This window comes from Myodes glareolus, chromosome 19 (assembly GCF_982192425.1).
Source record: "Myodes glareolus chromosome 19, mMyoGla1.1, whole genome shotgun sequence".
In the NCBI taxonomy this organism is placed as follows: domain Eukaryota; kingdom Metazoa; phylum Chordata; class Mammalia; order Rodentia; family Cricetidae; genus Myodes; species Myodes glareolus.
The window spans coordinates 41,259,155-41,276,906 of NC_142044.1; the positions used below are offsets into that span (position 1 = coordinate 41,259,155).

General features: G+C 53.7%; 1 protein-coding gene across 2 annotated transcripts; it reads left to right on the forward strand.

Moving 5' to 3' along the window:
* Positions 1-320: 320 nt before the first annotated feature.
* Sun2 (Sad1 and UNC84 domain containing 2) lies at positions 321-17,752 on the forward strand. 2 transcript variants are annotated; one of them, XM_085678398.2, is made up of 18 exons: positions 321-505; positions 2,870-3,028; positions 3,779-3,984; positions 4,135-4,275; positions 5,010-5,105; positions 5,406-5,499; positions 6,593-6,666; positions 8,366-8,493; positions 11,174-11,428; positions 11,975-12,052; positions 12,512-12,555; positions 13,012-13,177; positions 13,661-13,882; positions 14,158-14,242; positions 14,601-14,716; positions 14,831-14,998; positions 15,211-15,303; positions 16,297-17,752. In XM_085678398.2, exons 2-18 carry the CDS (start codon positions 2,907-2,909, stop codon positions 16,408-16,410), a joined length of 2,202 nt encoding a protein of 733 aa, XP_085534524.2. In that variant the 5' UTR covers positions 321-505; positions 2,870-2,906; the 3' UTR covers positions 16,411-17,752. The 2 variants fall into 2 exon arrangements, with proteins under 2 accessions (XP_085534524.2, XP_085534523.2); XM_085678397.2 differs by having other exon boundaries at positions 322-505; positions 6,587-6,666.

Consider the following 17,752-nt stretch of genomic DNA (forward strand, 5'->3'; position numbering starts at 1 on the left):
GAGGGACCTTCCACCCGCACCCTTCCCTCGGGTCATTTCCAGGACATCCTGTGTGCGCCATCACCTAAAGCCTTTAGGGTCCCTGCGCCGGGCGCGCGTGGGCAGGGGCGAGCGAGGGCACACTCAAGTCTCACAACCTGGAGGTCGTACTCCCCTCCCGCTTCCCACGCGCGGATTCCAGGGCCCACGCGGAGGGCGGGTCGAGCCGGAGCCTTTGTGTTCAAACCGGCCAATGGGCGGCGACGGAGGGCGGGGCCGGCCGGCTGGGCCCGGCCAATGGGTTGCAGGCTGTCAGCGTTGACTGACAGGCGCACACATACACACTTGGCCACGCGCGCGCCGCCCTGCCCCACTCGCGCTGCGCGGGCCTCGGTCGGCTGCATTGTCCGCCTACCGACCCCGCGCTGTCCCGCGTCTTCGCTCCGCTTGCATCTCAGCCCCCGGCCCGGCTCGGACCAGAGCGCGGCGCCGCCCGCGGGACCCGACGCAGGAAGAGCCACGCAAGGTAAGGGACGGGGTGGGCCCGCCTCCCGCAGCCTCGCGCCGGCCTGGCCCGAGTCGCCGTCCGACCCGAAGCGCCGGCCTGCGCCTCCGTGTCCGGCCAGGCCGGACTACTCCAGCCCCTACGCGGCGCACGCCCCGGACCACTCGCGGGCCGGCGCCCTGACGCATCGCAGTCACGGGGAGGGCGCTGTCCCCAGGCGGGACTTCCCCAGCAGCCTCCGGGGTGGAGGACAGCCAGAACCCAGCCGCCCCAAACCGGCCCAGGGCAGTGCCACTGACCGATTCCTGGCACTGGAAGTTCTCAGCCTGCGCCACCGCCGCCTGTCACAACTCTGGGGGAGGAGAGAGAGAGAGGCCCATTTAGCTCAGTTCCAAAACAGCCTAACCCAACCAAACCAAAACAAAGCCATCGTGCGCCGCGCAGGGGTGTGACTGAAAGCCAGGACAGGGGGAGAGCGCCTGGAGCACTTTGCATGTCTCACGGGAAGTGGAGTGGAAATGTCACTTGTAAGATTCCCCAAGATAGGGGCCAAGTCTCTGTTGTAATGAGGGTTCTGAAGTGGGGAAGGATGTTTTATTTGAAGGTTTTGTAACTGATGGTGAGGTAGAGGAGTGTCTATCCTAGTGACTCCCCACACTGTAGACCTTTGTCATCTTGTGAAACCTGGATGGCCGCTGTGGTAAACTATTTTGCGACAACAGGATGCAGCATGAAAGATAGAGATCAGGGCCACACAGCTCTGGGAGTGCTGGGAGGTGGCACACTGTAAGTGTTCAGTACCCTGCCTCCCACCTCCTCAGAACGTTTAGCTTCTTGCCAACAGCAGCGTGGGCACTGTCTAAACATGTTGCAATGTTTTTCCCTCTGGCAAAGGCTTCATCTACTCCAGCAGGGCAGGGGTTAAGAGGAGGGTGTGGGTATCTGTAGCTGTCAGGTGGGGGTGGCAGCCATGGGTGGAACTACCTTATAAGGACTGAAATACAACCCAGGCCCCAGGCCAACTTCCTGCTTTGGCTACTACCAGTTGGTCCCTTTACCAACACCACTAAAGAGAGTGAAGGATGCCAGATGGGCATCCCACCTGGGAAGACGCCAGTTAGCCCAGACAGGAGGCTACTTGTCTTGCTAGCTGGATGAACCTGACCTTCTGGTTTCTATGGTCAGGGTTTAGGTGTGTTTCTCGCCATTGGGAGGTCAGTGTCTGCCAGGAATATCAGGAGTCCTGATATACCCGATATACAAAGCCCCAATACCTGGAACTCTTGTTGGGATATATGTTTGTGTAATTCCTTCTGACCCAGGCTCTGAGAAGCCTGTGTTGGTCATCCGAGATTTGAACTCAGGTTCCAGGGCTGTAAGGTTTGTTTACCTTCGCTCACGTGGTGGAAGACTGTCACTGGCCAGGTCTTTTCACCTTGGCCTTCTTATCAATTTCACCCCATCCCATGGGGTGACTGTAACTGTCCTGTAGGCCAGACTGACTGCAACACTACACAAGAGCTCCACCTTCTGCGTTACTTCCTTAACAGATTCATTGCACAACCACATAGCTTACAGCTACGTTCCCACTGTGTGTTATATGAAGCTGTAACGCTTCCCAACTTGTAAACCTTTCGATGGAATGCAGCTGTCTAGGCCCTGCAGTCTCTCAGGTCTGAGCAGAAAGAGACTTGGCTCTCACCTACAGGCCAGTGTCCCAGGTTTCTCCCTTGTAGAAGGGTGTGATGATGGCCACCTTGCTTAGGCCAGGGCCATCATTAATGAGTAGGAAAGGAACCAGACAGCCAGTAGTCCTTTATGATCGTCCTTGTCACATCAAGATGTCACATCACAGTGTGCTGGGAGGCTGCAGATATGAGCCCCATGATAATGCAGGTGGGAAGGGCTTCTATAATCGGGATGTGGGGCCCCAAAAGGAAGGAATGGAGAGCATGCCCAGAGGAAGGGGAGCAATGGGTGTGGGGCTGAACATCGTGGGGAGAGAATAAAGTCCTGGTGTGGGAAGGGCTTGAGGGTTCGCCCCGGGAAGCAGTGATCAAAGTCCCTGTCAAGTGTGTATTAGTCTCTGCTGCACTCAGAGGTTGAGCCAGGCCCAGTTCTGGCTCCCACAGAGCTCAGTGCCAAGGAGGATAAAGACAAGCAGCCTATAAACTGGGAAGCCTTGTGAAAAGGGCCACGGAAGAGGCACCCTGAGTCCTAAGTAAATCCCAAGGCAGGCAGCAGTCGGGGGTGAACAGAGAGACCCTCACATCACAGGGCTGCTTTGCTTGGGTGTGCAGGACATCTGTCCTCGGCAGTGAGGTAGCACCCATGTCTCTCCTCGGCGGAGCCCTACACCTCATATGTTGTCCTGTCTCCCCCAAGTCTTCCTTCAGGAGACGGGTCCCTACCCTGCCTCATCATGTCAAGACGAAGCCAGCGCCTCACGCGCTACTCCCAGGATGACAACGATGGCAGCAGCAGCAGTGGTGCGAGCTCCGTGGCAGGAAGCCAGAGCAGCCTGTTTAAAGACAGTCCTCTCAGGTAGGGACCGGGCGGGCGACTCTTCCCTTGCCGCTGTTGTGGATGGTGAGGCGATGCCTGTGTTTGATCCAGAGGCTTCTGCCTTTCTTCACACCTACAAGGATGGCAGGACCCAGGATATACTGCCTTCTCCACCCTCTGTGAGCAGGGGCCACCCAGCCTCGGGTTTAGTGAACAGGAAGTGGGGAGAGGCAGCTTCATACAAAAGCCAGGCAGGAAACACCAAAGCTGGGCTCCACAGAAGCAAGTCTGCTGTGGATGGGTGTGGCAGTTCAGCCACCTTCCCCAGGCCCACACCTCACATTTCACCACCTGCAGGGGCTCAGGAGCTGGCCCTTGACTCAGGGCTACAGCGCCTTGTCGTCTTGCCTCCTTGCAGCCATGAGCCTTAACCCTGAGGCTCTGGTTAAGTCTGGGAGGCCAGGTCAGGTTTGTCCAGATTTTCAGTAGGTTGTGGAAACTCCTAGTCCTACTAGGAAGCATGGGCAAACATTTGGCTTTGAAGTGAGAAACCCGAATTGAATGGTGACTCACTCTGTCTCTAACTGATGAACTCACTGTCTCTAGTGAGATTCGGTGATAGGTACTAGAAGCAGAGAAGTACCTGTGCTGGGAGAAGTCAGAAGTAGATGGGTTGTTGGTCTCCTGGCAACAAGGCCCACCCATACAAAGTGAGCCTGCCAGGGATGTTGGCTTGCCCTGCCTGGCTGGGCTCACTTCCCTGCCTCTCCCCTCATGGCTGTCCCACAGGACTTTGAAGAGGAAATCGAGCAGCATGAAGCGCCTGTCCCCAGCTCCACAGCTGGGCCCCTCCTCTGACTCTCACACCTCCTACTACAGCGAGTCTGTGGTTCGGGAGTCCTACATAGGCAGCCCCCGGGCCGCGTCCCTCGCCAGGAGTGCCCTCCTGGATGACCGTCTACACAGTGACCGTCTACACAGTGAGCCATACTGGAGTGAGTACCCCAGACCCCCTCCTGAAACCTGGTCTCCAAGTTCCTTCCCTCTCAGTGTTCCCAAGAGGCCCTCCTCGGGATGCTTCTCAGAGCACCCCTCAGCCCCAGGTGGAGGCTGTGGGAGCTCAACAGAGCCCCGTCCCCTGCCAGGTGGGGACCTGCGGGGAAGGAGGAGGAGAGGCACAGGCGGCTCGGAGAGCAGCAAAGCCAATGGGCTCACCACTGAGAGCAAGGTCTCAGAGGACTTTTTCGGCTCTTCCTCAGGCTACTCTTCAGAGGATGACTTTGCAGGTAGGTGCTGCCTCATTAGCTCATGTGAGTGGATTCTAGGGCTGAGGGGGACTGAGGACAAGGGGCATGGTGACAGCATGCGATGACCTCACCATAGCTTCCCTGAGAGCTGGGGACAGAGCATTGGGGTAGAGAATTTGCCTAACAAACATGCAACCTTGGGCAGTTCTCTCTCTCTTTCTCTCTCTCTCATGGTGTGTATGTGTGTGTGTGTTCACACATGTACACACCTTACTGGGTGTCTGCACCAACACTCTCCATCCTTCCCCTAGCAGTCTCTCACCTAGGACTTTGTGTGTCTGTAGAATCCTCCTTCATTAGTCTGTGAGTGGCTACTGTGTTTGGGCAATTTAACCTGGGACTTAAGCATGGTCAATACTCAGTAATTTCTGTTACATGTAGGAGTGATCCCTTGTCTGGTTCTAAGCGACTACCTAGAGATTGTCAGCAAGGAGGGGTGCGAAAGGGAAATAAAACGTCAGGGCCTGTGGACGTGACTCAAGGCACAGTGCCCTAGCAAGCACAGGTCCTAGGTCCGGTCCCCAGCGCCGGGAAAAGATGTTGGAGTCCCCATCTCATCAGTTCACACACATGCCTTGAGCTACTGTGTGCCGGGCCAGTCTGGTACTCTGGGCGGAGGATGAGAGACTCTAGCTCAAACAGAAGTCAGATTCCAAATCTGGGGTTCACAGTGATGGGGAGGCACTGAGTTCGTCTCCTTCCCTTCCCTGCAGGTTACACAGACTCCAACCAGCACAGCTCAGGGTCAGGGTTAAGGAGTGCAGCATCTCGAGCGGGTTCATTTGTCTGGGCCCTGGTCACTTTTCCAGGTGGGTACTCGCTGTGTGCTAGGCCACTTCCTGCTTGGGCACCCAGGCTACAGAGTCGGGAGGGCTTGTCGTAGAATAATCGCTGAGAACCAAGAGCTGTGGGGAAGGCCTAGCAGGTTTGAGCAGGAGCCGCTGCAGAACAGGTCGGGGTATAGGAAGACTGGGCTGGTGGACTTGGAAAGGGGTCACTGTGGAGTGGGACAAATGGGGCCTGGCAAGGGGTGGGCAGGGGAGCACAAAGATGGGGAAAGCGTAGTGTGCTAAGTATGGCTAAGCTTAGGCTTAATGGCCACCTTTCAGGCCGGCTCTTTGGTCTTCTCTACTGGTGGGTTGGCACCACCTGGTACCGCCTGACGACTGCTGCCTCCCTCCTGGACGTCTTCGTCTTAACCAGGTGAGTGACACTCCAGACTTGATGATGAATCCGAAAGACCTGGTACCACAGGCCTTGATAGAGCATCCAAGCCTGAATGCGGCCCACCGTTCCCTGTAGGTACTCAGTCTAGGGTAGCTTCTGGTGTAGGCAGGTTTCTCTTCCTAGTTAATAACTCTCAAGATTCGTGCTCACCTGGGTCCTTCCTAAGAACCAAGGGCCACCCAGCCCAGCCACTTTCAGTCCTCAGAGAAAGGGTGGCTTTGCTCCCAGTGGCAAACTCTGAGGCACTAATTCAAAAGTGGGGTAGAAAGTCCTGACTCCTTAGGCCTGCGACAGGCTACATTCCAGAAGTGCCTGCTCATGGTCAGAAGCCATGAAGAGGCATTGTCTGAGGATGCTGTGGGGTTGGTTATTCCCTAAGTTCTCGAACCAGCAGAACAGAGGTCGTGTCCTTTGGGCGGAGAAGTAAGGCTAGACCAGGAGGTCAGAGCACTTCTAGCCAAGTCCAGGTCATGGAGTATGGCTAAGAGCTGCCGGAAAGAGGGATGGTCACCAAAGAACCTGAGAGAATCAAGAATCAGTCAGGAGAACTGAGAGTCTAAAGCCGGCCTGAACTACATGGGAAGTCCAAGTCAGCCTGGGCTACCTATCAAGACCCTGTCTCAAAAATCCATGTGTGGTGGGTTGGGGGGCTGGAGAGATGGCTCAGTGGTTAAGAGCACTGGCTGCTCTTCCAGAGAACTGAGTTCGATTCCTAGCACCCACATGGTAGCTGATAACAGCCTGTAACTTATTTCTAGGGGATACAATATCCTCTTCTGGACTCCGAGGGCACCTACACTCACCTGCACATATGCCTGCACATATACACACACACACACACGGAATTGAAAATAAGTTTTAAAATTTATAGAGCCAAAATTTCCCTACTCTTAGGACCTACAGGTACAGTTCTAGTGAACTAGTCTGGCCCTAATCCCATGGGAAGCTCAAGGGTACTTGTTTTAAGTCTAGTTTAGAATTCTAGAAAAGTCCCAAGGGACTGAGTGGAGCATGGAGGCCCAGATCCCACATGCTGATGTCTGCCTTCTTCTGCCCTCCCGAGGTCCAGGCACTTCTCACTGAACCTGAAGACTTTTCTGTGGTTCCTTCTGTTCCTGCTGCTCCTGACTGGTCTGACCTATGGTGAGCAGGGGTGGAAGAAAGGGAAGATAGAGGCTGATGGAGGGGGTAGGTGTGACAGTCGCTGGGCTAACAGTGCTCCAGAGGTGGGTGTGACAGAAGCTGGGCTAACAGTGCTCCAGGGGTAGGTGTGACAGAAGCTGGGCTAACAGTGTTCCAGGGGTAGGTGTGACAGTCGCTGGGCTAACAGTGATCCAGAGGTAGGTGTGGCAGTTGCTCCACTAACAGGAATCCGGTGAGCAAGATCATTGGCAGAGACCTGCCTAATTTTTCCACTTCCCCAACCCCACCCTACTGTCCCAGGCTGTCCTGTCTGAGAGCACCCCAGGGCTGAGGGGATGTGTCTCATCTGACCTTGCTCTTGCTGTGGTCCAGGGTGTCTCTGGGAGGAGCACGCCCCTGGACAGCCACTCTGTGGGTAGCCAGCAGGAACTCTGAGCTATTATTAGGAGCAGCTATTTTCCCTCTATTCCAAATCAGGACAGAGTCTGTTTGCAAGGGGAATGTTTTTACAAGATCAAGTGAAACCTTTGGCTGCCTTGAACCAGAAGCCGTGAAACAGCGAAAAAAGAACTGGCTGGGACATGAAGAGCTGCTTACCCGTAGCTCTGCCCCATTCTGCCTGTCACAGGACCTTCTTGTCATCTTTGCCTTGTGTATTCCACTTCTCATTGGACAGTTCACTGAGTTTCCGGTTTCATGTGATTTGGCTGTGTAGTCCCAGGCTCCCTTTCAATGACTGCAGGAACTTGTAAAGAGTTGGTTTTTATCTGTGTAGCCCTGGCTGTCCTGTAACTCTCTGAAGAACAGGCTGGCCTTGAACTCCTGAGTGCTGGGATTAAAGGAGGGCCACTACCACCACTGCCCAGCATACTTTTATTAATAAGAAGGCATTTTTCCAAATGTTAGTTTCCTTTTGTTTCCTGTTACAAGAACAACTTGTTCATACCTAGTGGAAACTGGGCATCACCCTTAAAATAATAACCATTTTATTACTCAGGACAGCGTGGTGCTTGTCCTGCCGGCACTTTCCCAGGTGCTGAGCCCAGCTCTGTCTGAGCTTCTCCATTTCCTCGTGGGTTTGACAGAGCTGGTGTCACAGTCAGGGCTCGTGGAGGTGCCAGGGGAGAGGATCCAGACCTGCTCAGGGAGTGTGTTGTAGTGTTGTCTACACAACCTACTGATTGTGGGTACTCTTTTCCCCTCCCTGCTCAAGGCTGATAACTAAGTGGCAAAAATGACATTTTTCAGGTTCTCTGTTTCTCTGTGGCTGCAGCCTTGGGCCCTGATCCTGGGATGCTTTGTTCTCTTGTGTGATGCTCAGTGTCAGCAACCTGTGGAGCTGGGGAGCTGCTAAGCCCACTCACAAGTGGCCACTTGAGCCATTAAACCTTTCTTCTGGTCAGGGCAGCCAGTGGTGGTTGTTATCAAGGCTCCCCAGGGGACTGCGCACTGAGATGGCCAGGGCTACCTTAGGGCTGGGCTCCACCCCTAGAAATCTGGAGCTGGTAAAGGAAGGTGCTTTCACACGAGTTTCACTGTCTGCAGAATGAGCGAAGGAACCCGGGGGTGGGGTGTGGGGTGTGAGCATGAGTGTACTGTGAGGTCATGAGGTCATTTCCATGCCTGGGAGAGCTGGACTCACAGTGAGTGACACAGGCCACATGACAGATTCTAAGCAGCACTTTCTCCCTGTGCCTAGGTGCTTGGTATTTTTACCCCTTTGGGCTGCATACACTGCAGCCCACCTTGGCTTCCTGGTGGGCAGCAAAGGAGAGCAGGCGGCAACCGGAGGTGTGGGAATCCAGAGATGCCTCCCTGCACTCCCAGGTGAGTCCACGGGGCTGAGGGTGGTGAGTGAACTCCAGCCTGCCTTTACAGGGAGCACCCCAGCTCACACAAAGCCACAAAACTACAAAACCCTTTCCCCTAAACACAACTCAAGGTATGTATATGCTCAGAAAGCAGAAGGAAGGGGCTGGCAAACGGTTTTGTTGCCTTTCAATGTGATTTCTCCATATTGCCACGGCTTCTGTGTGTAACATCCTCATAAGGTACCTCCCACTCCTCTCTCAACTTAAACTTGTGACTTAAGACTGCAAGTTTGTAGTAGCTGTGGGTCTGGAGGTCCCTTCTGGGCTGAACCAGGACAGGTGGTGCTGGTGGGACACCTGGCCTGGGCCTTCACGGGGACAGCTGCCCCCAGGTGCTCTTTGTTCACCTATCAGGCTAGCCTGGGCTTCCTCCCATAACAGCTCAGCTGTGTTCTAGGAGGGGGAAAACAAGCTAGATGAGCTAGGACCTGGAGAAGCAAGTATTAAGGACAGACCAGATTCAAGAAGTGGGGGACAAGGAGAGGGAAGCCACTCTGCAGAGGCTGCAGACACAGGAGTGAAAGACGGTGGCCAGTTTCTAATCTGCTCAGGTCTTAAGATGGGGCAGGCCCAGGCTGTGCTCTTCAGGGGCCTGCAGTCAGTTGTGGTAACAAGTGAACCAAGTAGGCATATAACCAGAATGTAGTAGAAATACAGGGCACTCAAAACTCTGTCCCGGGCTAGGGGGCTGGCTCAGTGCACAGCATACTTGCTGCGTGAGTATCAGACCTGAGTTCAGATCCCCAGTATGACTAGTACACACCTATAACCCTAGTGCTGGGGGTGGTGGTGGAGTCAGGTGGATCTCAAGGGCTTGTTGGCCAATCAGACCAGCTGAAATGATATATCTAATGTCAACTTCTGACTTCCCCTGATGCACAAGCTAGTACACGTTCACATACATGTGCACACACATGCATACACACATGAGCATGGCATACACACACACACAAATCTCTTTGTCTCAGCAGGGCATGGTGGCTCACATCTGTAGTCCTGGCACTTGGGAGGATAAGGCAGGAGAATCACTGTGAATCTTCTGTTAGCCTGGGCTACATGGTAAACTACAGTTCAGTGTAGACTAAGAGTAAGACCCTTTTCCAAGGAAACAAACGCTGGGCAGTGGTGATGCACGCCTTTAATCCCAGCACTCGAGAGGCAGGGGCAGGTGGAGCTCTGTGAGTTTGAAGCCAACCTAGTCTACAAAGCTAGTTCCAGGACAGGCTCCAAACTACCAAGAAACCCTGTCTCGAAAAGCAAACAAGCAAGCAAAACAAAACAAAACAAAACAAAAAAAAAAACAAATCAAAACAAAACAAAAAACAGAAAAGAAAACAAATATCCCCCCCAAAAAACTCTTTGTCCTCTAGTGATTTGAATTTTGCTTGTACCTGCCAAGTTAACCTTGCCAAATATTCCAGCATGAATATGATCTTTTCATGAATATGATCTTATTTCTTAAAATGATGGTATCTCCTGTCATCTGCAAACTCCTTTTAACGTTAATCTTTGAAGTGACAAGGAGCGGCTCAGTCTTGGGCCACTTTGCATGTGTAAAGGGGAAGTAAAGGCAGCAGAGCTTGGCCTGGCTTCCGCCAGGGTGTGTGGACAGCAGTGAAGACAGTGGGTCTGAATAGGTGATGGCAGGGGCGGGGGGGGGGGGGGGGGAGAGGCGGGCAGGCTGGGAGTGGCATTCTGTGCTTGCTACCTTTCGAGTCATGCGAGCATATATTTAAAACAGAATTTCTAAGAACAGAGACCTCTGCCCCAAAGTCCTTTACCCTTTAAGGGTTGGTTGTCAGATTGCATTTTGTAATTTCTTTTGGCAAAGATTTCGTTGTTTTCAAAATTCATGACACAGTATCGGGTGTCACCCTTGATCTAAATGGCTGCTACTACATCTCTGTAGGACATTCATTTAAATGAGGACAATGCAGAGCTTTTAAACCATTCCTTCTTGATGTAGTTATCTATGGAAGAGCAAAAGCACTGGAAGGCCAAAGGCTACCCCTCCCAACCTTATACAGCTCATGGTGTGTGTGTGTGTGTGTGTGTGTGTGTGTGTGTGTGTGTATATATATATATATATACACACATACACATACATGGGCTGCCCAGCTGGGTTCCTGTGACCATCCTGCAACTTCATGACATTTTCCTGGCTAGTCCCTGTATTCAGACCCCGTCCCCCAGCCACCTTTCCCTCCACATTGGACATTGGGATCTGATGGGGACTATGTTTAGGGAGCTTTGGGCCTGGCTCCTGCAGTGTGTGTCCTGTATCTCCTGGCACGTGCTGCAGTTACTAGCCATGCCCCAGCTGGTTTTGCTTTTTTGTTTGTTTTTGTTTTTTTTAAGCAGAGTCTCATTAGATATTTCTGGCTGTCCTGGAACTCACTCTGTAGACCAAGCTGGCCTTGAACCCACATATGTCCGCCTGCCTCTCTCTGCTTTACAAGTGCTGGGACTAAAGGTGTGCACTACTATGCCTCGTTGCCATGTCCCAACTGGGCTGAGTCAGGAGCCCCTCGAATTCTCCTCTTTCTGCCAGCTGTCTCAGTGGCCATTTCCAGGAAGCCTTGTGGTGGGCTCCCCTGGCCCCCCCAACCTCTGTTCTTTCCCTCTGGCCCCACCAGGCTGAGCAGCGGGTTCTCTCCCGGGTGCACTCCCTGGAGCGGCGTCTGGAAGCTCTTGCTGCTGAGTTTTCCTCCAACTGGCAGAAGGAGGCCATGCGGCTGGAACGCCTGGAGCTGCGGCAGGGGGCTACTGGCCATGGAGGCAGCAGTGGCTTGAGCCATGAGGATACCCTGTCTCTCCTGGAGGGGTTGGTGAACCGCCGTGAGGCTGCCTTGAAAGAGGACTTGCGCAGGGAGACGGTGGCTCGTATCCAGGTGAGGGAACAGCATTGCCAGGGTGTGGGACTGCACATCCCCTGAGGATGAGGCCATAGAAAACCCTGAAAGTGCACATGTTGGGTGTAGGAAGCCCCACAGAGCATGAGGGAGACAGTTGTGTGTAATATAGCATCACTTGCCAGGTACCCTGTCAGGATGGGGATGATCCATCTTCCATGGTGGGAGTGCCCAGCATAGTGCCTGACACCAGTGAAGTGTTAGACACCAGGTGGTACCCCTTATATTTCAGCCTTGTAGCATAAGGCCAGGGGCTGAAACCTGGAGTGAAAAGTCCAAGAATGAGCCCCGTTAGCTTCCAGTCACAAGTGTTCCTCCAAGGGCAGCTGTCAAACCTTAGTCTCTCAGGGCACGATGGTGCACACCTTTAATCCCATCACTCAGGAGGCAGAGGCAGGTGAATCTCTTGAGTTTGAGACCAGCCTGGTCTACATACCAGAGTTCCAGGAGAGCCAGGGCTACATAGAGAGAGACTGTCTAAAACAAAGCAAACACAAAAGCCAGTTTCTTCCCTGTATCTGCCAGGAAGAATTGGCAGCCCTGAGGGCAGAGCATCACCAAGACTCGGAAGACCTCTTCAAGAAGATTGTCCAGGCCTCTCAGGTCAGTGGGCTAGGCGTGTAGGCCTGCGCTGAGGATCTCACCACTCAGGTCCTCCATGGATACTGCTGGGATATTGCACAGAAGGGGAGTGGTCTTGTTGCTTCTCTAGGGGCTGAACGTGTCTCGCATGGATGTTCCACAGTGACCGCTGGGGATGTGTGTGCATGGGGCAAGGGAGGTAGCTGTGCTGGTGTGTCTGTGCTCAGTGAACATAAACTTACCTAGGTGGAAATGAGTCTGGTGAGGTCACAGAGCTTCAACTGGTTTGATCTCTGCTGAAAGGGCTGGGAGGCCCCAAGGAAGGGATGGGATTAAGCAAAGACCCCCATACAGGACAGGTCCTCAGAAATGAAGAATCCTGTGTATTCTACAAGCTAAGTGATCACTCTGCCACCTGAGCTATGCCCACAGCTGAACTCTTCATTTATTTTTTGTCTTTGTTCTTCTTCCTGCTCCCAGGAGTCTGAGGCTCGTGTCCAGCAGCTAAAGACAGAGTGGCAAAGGTAATAGCTGCCATGGCCAAGGCCAGTTCTGTCACCATTAGGGCTCTGCCTGGTCCCTTGGGGAAGGCTGGCAGAAACTTAGCTTAGGACCCTGCCGGCAGCCTCTAAGGTCCAGGGAAGATTGGTAAGGATGAGGGGTGGCAGGGCCAGGCACTGCAGAGAAACTGGAGCTTGTGGGCTGGTCTCTTCTATGTGCCTTATGTTCTTATGGCCAAGCCGTGAAGGCAGGGGAGGCCGCAGCACTGTGAATTGTGTGCTCCAAGCTTAGAGGGAATCAGAACAGAATTAGCTCTGAGACAGGCAAGCTAGTTCCCCAGCTCCTGTGCCGTGTTCTCCTGTCAGACTTCTTCACACACGAAGTGAGTGACAGGCACACACTTTATGACAGGAGTCAGTCAGGGGGTCCTCTTCCTTCCTCAACATGGCCTTACCTTACTTGCCTCCCTCTGGGGTTAGGATGACCCAGGAGGCCTTCCAGGAGAGCTCGCAGAAGGAGCTGGGACGGTTGGAAGCCCAGCTGGCCAGCCTGCGGCAAGAGCTGGCTGCCCTGACTCTGAGGCAGAACTCGGTGGCAGATGAAGTGGGACTGCTGCCACAGAAGATCCAGGCTGCCAGGGCTGATGTGAGTTGGAATTACCCAGAGCCCTGTGGAACATCCTACCCTCTGGGAAACACCCACCTGGGGGCGGGGTCTGTCAGCTTGGGCAGTATCCTTAGTCTGTTGTCTGAGACCACCTACCTAGGGGCGGGGTCTGTCAGTTTGGGCAGTATCCTTAGTCTATTGTCTGAGACCACCCACCTGGGGGCGGGGTCCTTAGCCTGTTGTCTGCAACCACCCGCCTGGGGGCGGAGGTGGAGGCAGTATCCTTGGTCTGTCCTGGAGGCACGTGCACACCTGAACTGGTGCAGATCTGGACTCTGGGGAAAATGTTTGCCATTCTTAGCCAGTCTTCCCTAGAAGGTAGTCCCTGACCTCTATAACCTTTCTCCCAGGATCTCCTTCCCCTCCAGCTCTGCTGCCTCCCTGAGTGACAGCCCACCAGCCCTGCCATAGCAGCCCCTGCCCTTCCTGCAAGCTTCTCAGTGACACTGCCTTTGTCCCTAGGTGGAATCCCAGTTCCCTGACTGGGTCAGTCAGTTCCTTCTCCAAGATAGGGGTGCCCGTAGCGGACTCCTGCAGAGAGATGAGCTGCATGCTCAGCTGCAGGAGCTGGAGAGCAAGATCCTTGCCAGCATGGCTGAGATGCAGGGCAAGTCAGCCAGGGAGGCTGCAGCTTCTCTGGGACGGACACTGCAGAAAGAAGGCGTGGTCGGGGTGACAGAGGAGGTAAGGATGACTACCCTCCCCGCACACTGCTTTCTTCCCCGGAAGCTGTAGACCTGAACAGTCCTATGCTGCCAGCTCCTCATATGTTCTAGGACATAAGTGATGGACCCTCTGGTTAGAGGTTTGGGTGTATGTTCTGGGCCAGGTGTGGGTGGTGGAGGTGTACAAGACCTGTTTGGGTACCACTGTGCCCGTCTAGCAGGGTCAGTTATGGGTGTGCATGCAGTGTCTGTGCCCCATTCACATCACACCTATCTCCTGGGGACATGTTTCAGCAAGTGCACCAGATCGTCAAGCAAGCCCTGCAGCGCTACAGCGAGGACCGTATTGGAATGGTAGACTACGCCCTGGAATCAGGAGGTGTGTGTCCTGCCTTCACCACTTGGCCTTATCTTGGTTCTTACAATGGCTAGGCTTCAAGTCTGCCAGGCAGCACAGTGCTAAGCAAACAGGGCTCGAGGCCAGTATCGGACACCCAACCGGAGCTCCCATCCAAGGCCAGGGATGGCTGAGGGAAGCCATGAGGCACTGAGAGGCCTGGCACTGAGAGGCCTGGCTTGGAGAGGCCTTGTGAATTTAGGTTAGAGCTAAGGGCTGGGTTTAAGGTCCTTATCTCCATGTTCTGTGAGGAGACAGGCAACAGCTCTTCAATCCTGGAACCAGGAGCTTATTGGGCCTCTCCACTGAGAGTTTAAAGAAACTTTCTCTCCCGGGACAGGAGCCAGTGTTATCAGTACTCGGTGTTCCGAGACTTATGAGACAAAGACGGCCCTCCTCAGCCTCTTCGGCATCCCCTTGTGGTACCACTCACAGTCACCGCGAGTCATTCTCCAGGTGGGCACTCAGTGAGGGTCCAGTGCACTCTGAACACAGTAGGGGATGGATGCCCCTCAGTCAGCCAGACCTGGTTTAAAGCCCCTTATCTGACATGCCTTTCACCTCCTCCAGCCAGATGTGCACCCAGGCAACTGCTGGGCCTTCCAGGGGCCTCAGGGCTTTGCTGTGGTCCGCCTCTCTGCTCGTATCCGCCCCACAGCTGTCACCTTAGAACATGTGCCTAAGGCCTTGTCACCCAACAGCACTATCTCCAGTGCTCCCAAGGACTTTGCCATCTTTGTGAGTACCTGGTCTGTGTGGGGGCAGAGGGGGTGTCTTTGCTGAGAATCACCTAAGGTGGCTCTGGCAGTGAGGGGGTTAGTGCATTTGAAGAAGAGAGCCAGGGTGAGACCTAGCCCTTTGGCTCGGCTGTCTGAAGCTGCAGTGAAGACACCAGGTGTAAGCCTGGAGTGGCCCCCGACTCCTCCCCACTCCTATATGCTTTGTTACAGGGCTTTGATGAAGACCTGCAGCAGGAAGGGACACTTCTTGGCACGTTCGCCTATGACCAGGATGGAGATCCCATCCAGACCTTCTATTTCCAGGTACAGGATTGTGAGCTCATGGGGTGGAACCTCAACCCCCACCCCCACCCCATCAACAGCAGCCATCTCCCAGTACTTGCACTGCCAGGTACAGGGCTCAGAGATCTCTTCCCATCCTGCCTCAGTTCAGGATATAGGGCAGAGATTGACTCTCCTGTCAATGGCAGAGATGACAGCATTAAGGGGCTTCCTGAACAGGGGCTCTGTGGAAGTGAGTTTTACTAAAGGGTTGTGACAAGGATGTGACTATGACAGATGTTCAGGACGATCAGTGTGTAGCGGCCTACAATAAGCGGGCATCCAATCTTCTACGCTTGATAGAGGCAGATTCTGGTGCTAGGGATGGAACTCAGTTCATTTTAATTCCTTGGTTGTTTTGTTTTCGTTGGTTGTTTTTTTCTGTATCTGTGTATAAGTATTTTACACACACACACACACACACACACACACACATATATATATGCACCATCTGCTTGCTTAGTGCCATAGGAGGTCAGAAGAGGGTGTTGGATACCCTATAACTAGAGTTACAATTAGAAGCTGCCATATGTGTGCTGGGAATTGAACCTGAATCATATGGAAGAGCCAGTGTTCTTAACTGCTGGGCTAGCTCTTCAGCCTTATAACACTATGGCTTTTAGGCTAGACACACACCAGCAAAAAGCAAACCCTGTCCACAAGCCTCCTATGAAAGTTCTATGCATGGTAATGCTAACCATGACTGGGAATGAACTCGTCAGTCTCGGATGAACTGTGCTGGTCCTTGGTACTCAGACTGTTCACATACGGTCCAAGGGGCTCATGGGTAGTGGCCCCTAGAACCCTGAAGTCCCCCAGGGCCTTTGGCCTGGAAACTTTGTTCCAGGAAATATAAACTTTAGAACTGTGGTTTTTTTTTTGAGCCTCCAGAGGAAGACATCTGGCCCCCCTAGCCCCTTCTGTTGGTGACATGTCAAGGGACCCAGTGACATTGAACCCTTCTTCTCCACTTAGGCCTCCAAGATGGCCACATATCAAGTCGTGGAGCTTCGGATCCTGACCAACTGGGGCCACCCTGAATACACGTGCATCTACCGCTTCCGGGTGCATGGAGAGCCTGCTCACTAGCCCTTTAAGACCTTGTGCCTGCTGCTAGCCGCCTGGGAGGCCCACCCTTCCCAGCATCTACCCCTGCTCTGAGAGTAGGTGTACAGCACCCCCACCACTGCCCGCAAATGCTTGATAGCGCTGACTTCAGGAGCAAGAACGAAGAGGCAGCATGTGTAGGATTCCCTGCATAACCAAGCAGCTTGAGGTTGCCAACAGGCTCCCATGCCTCTCTTAGTCCTCCCTCTAGAGCTAGGCGCCTGCCAGGGTGTATATATGTAGCATACTTTAGAGGTCTGGGAGTCAGGAAGTGAGACTATTTGGTGGAGGGACTGGCAGCAGGGAGCTTCTGGTAGATGCCAAAGCCATGTGCACAATAAGCCAGAGCCCCAGGGAGGTGAGCTGGGGGGTCTTGTGGCCTTTTAGGACAGTGCTCAGCACTATACAGCAGGAACTATCTCTGGCAGATACCCTGGCCCACAGGGTCCCTGAGGTTTCTTGTATCCTGGAGGGTACCAGGTCCTGTGTGCCTCTGAGTACTGCTGTCTGTGCCAACCTGGATCCCCAGTGCCGGGGACCATTGCTTTTTCTCCTGATGTGGGGTGAGGGTCTACTTTGTACTTCATTCCTGCTGTATCCTGCCTGTGCTTCAGAGCAAGGTTTCCATTCCCCCAGGGGAGGACCTAGGCTGTCTTTGGGGCCATTCCATCAGGGTAGCCTCGAAGAGAGGGAAAATGACCTTGGGGAGTTCTCCTGGTCTAGTGCCAATAGCCACGGTGTGGTTCAAGGTGTCAGGTGGAGAGGCTACACTAGCCCACTCCCATCTAGTGAGGGCCCTGCCCACTCTAAAGCAGCTCCCTTGGGCTTTCAGCTCTTGCTTAGATCCCTTCTCTGTGGGGGCAGTTGGGTAGGGGCTGGGAGGGAGGCTGGCAGAAGTTACCTTGTGTGGGGAGGAGGAAGAGGCTTTCAGACTGAATGGCCCTGCTGTATTATATATAGAATTCTCAAGGTCAGTTTTTATTTTTTGTTTTTTTAAACTGAAAAGCTACAGGCTTGATTCCTAGCCCCATTCTGCGGGGCACCAGCTGTTACTCAGTTCCCAGTTCCTGGCCTCTGAGAGGGGCTTGGTTCTGGCCTATGGGAAGGGCCAAGGGGAGCTGCCAGGCAGGGGCAAGCAGAAGCCCTCTTAGGTGTTCTGGTGAAGCCACAACCTGCACATCCCTGCCCTCAGGGCTTGTTTTGTGCTCTCTTGTTACAAATGCTGCACTGTTGGTTCTTTTTTAAACAAAACAAAACAAAAAAACCTCTCCAGACTGTAATTTATGCCTATGCAAAAAAATAAAGGATGCCCAGGATCAATGAA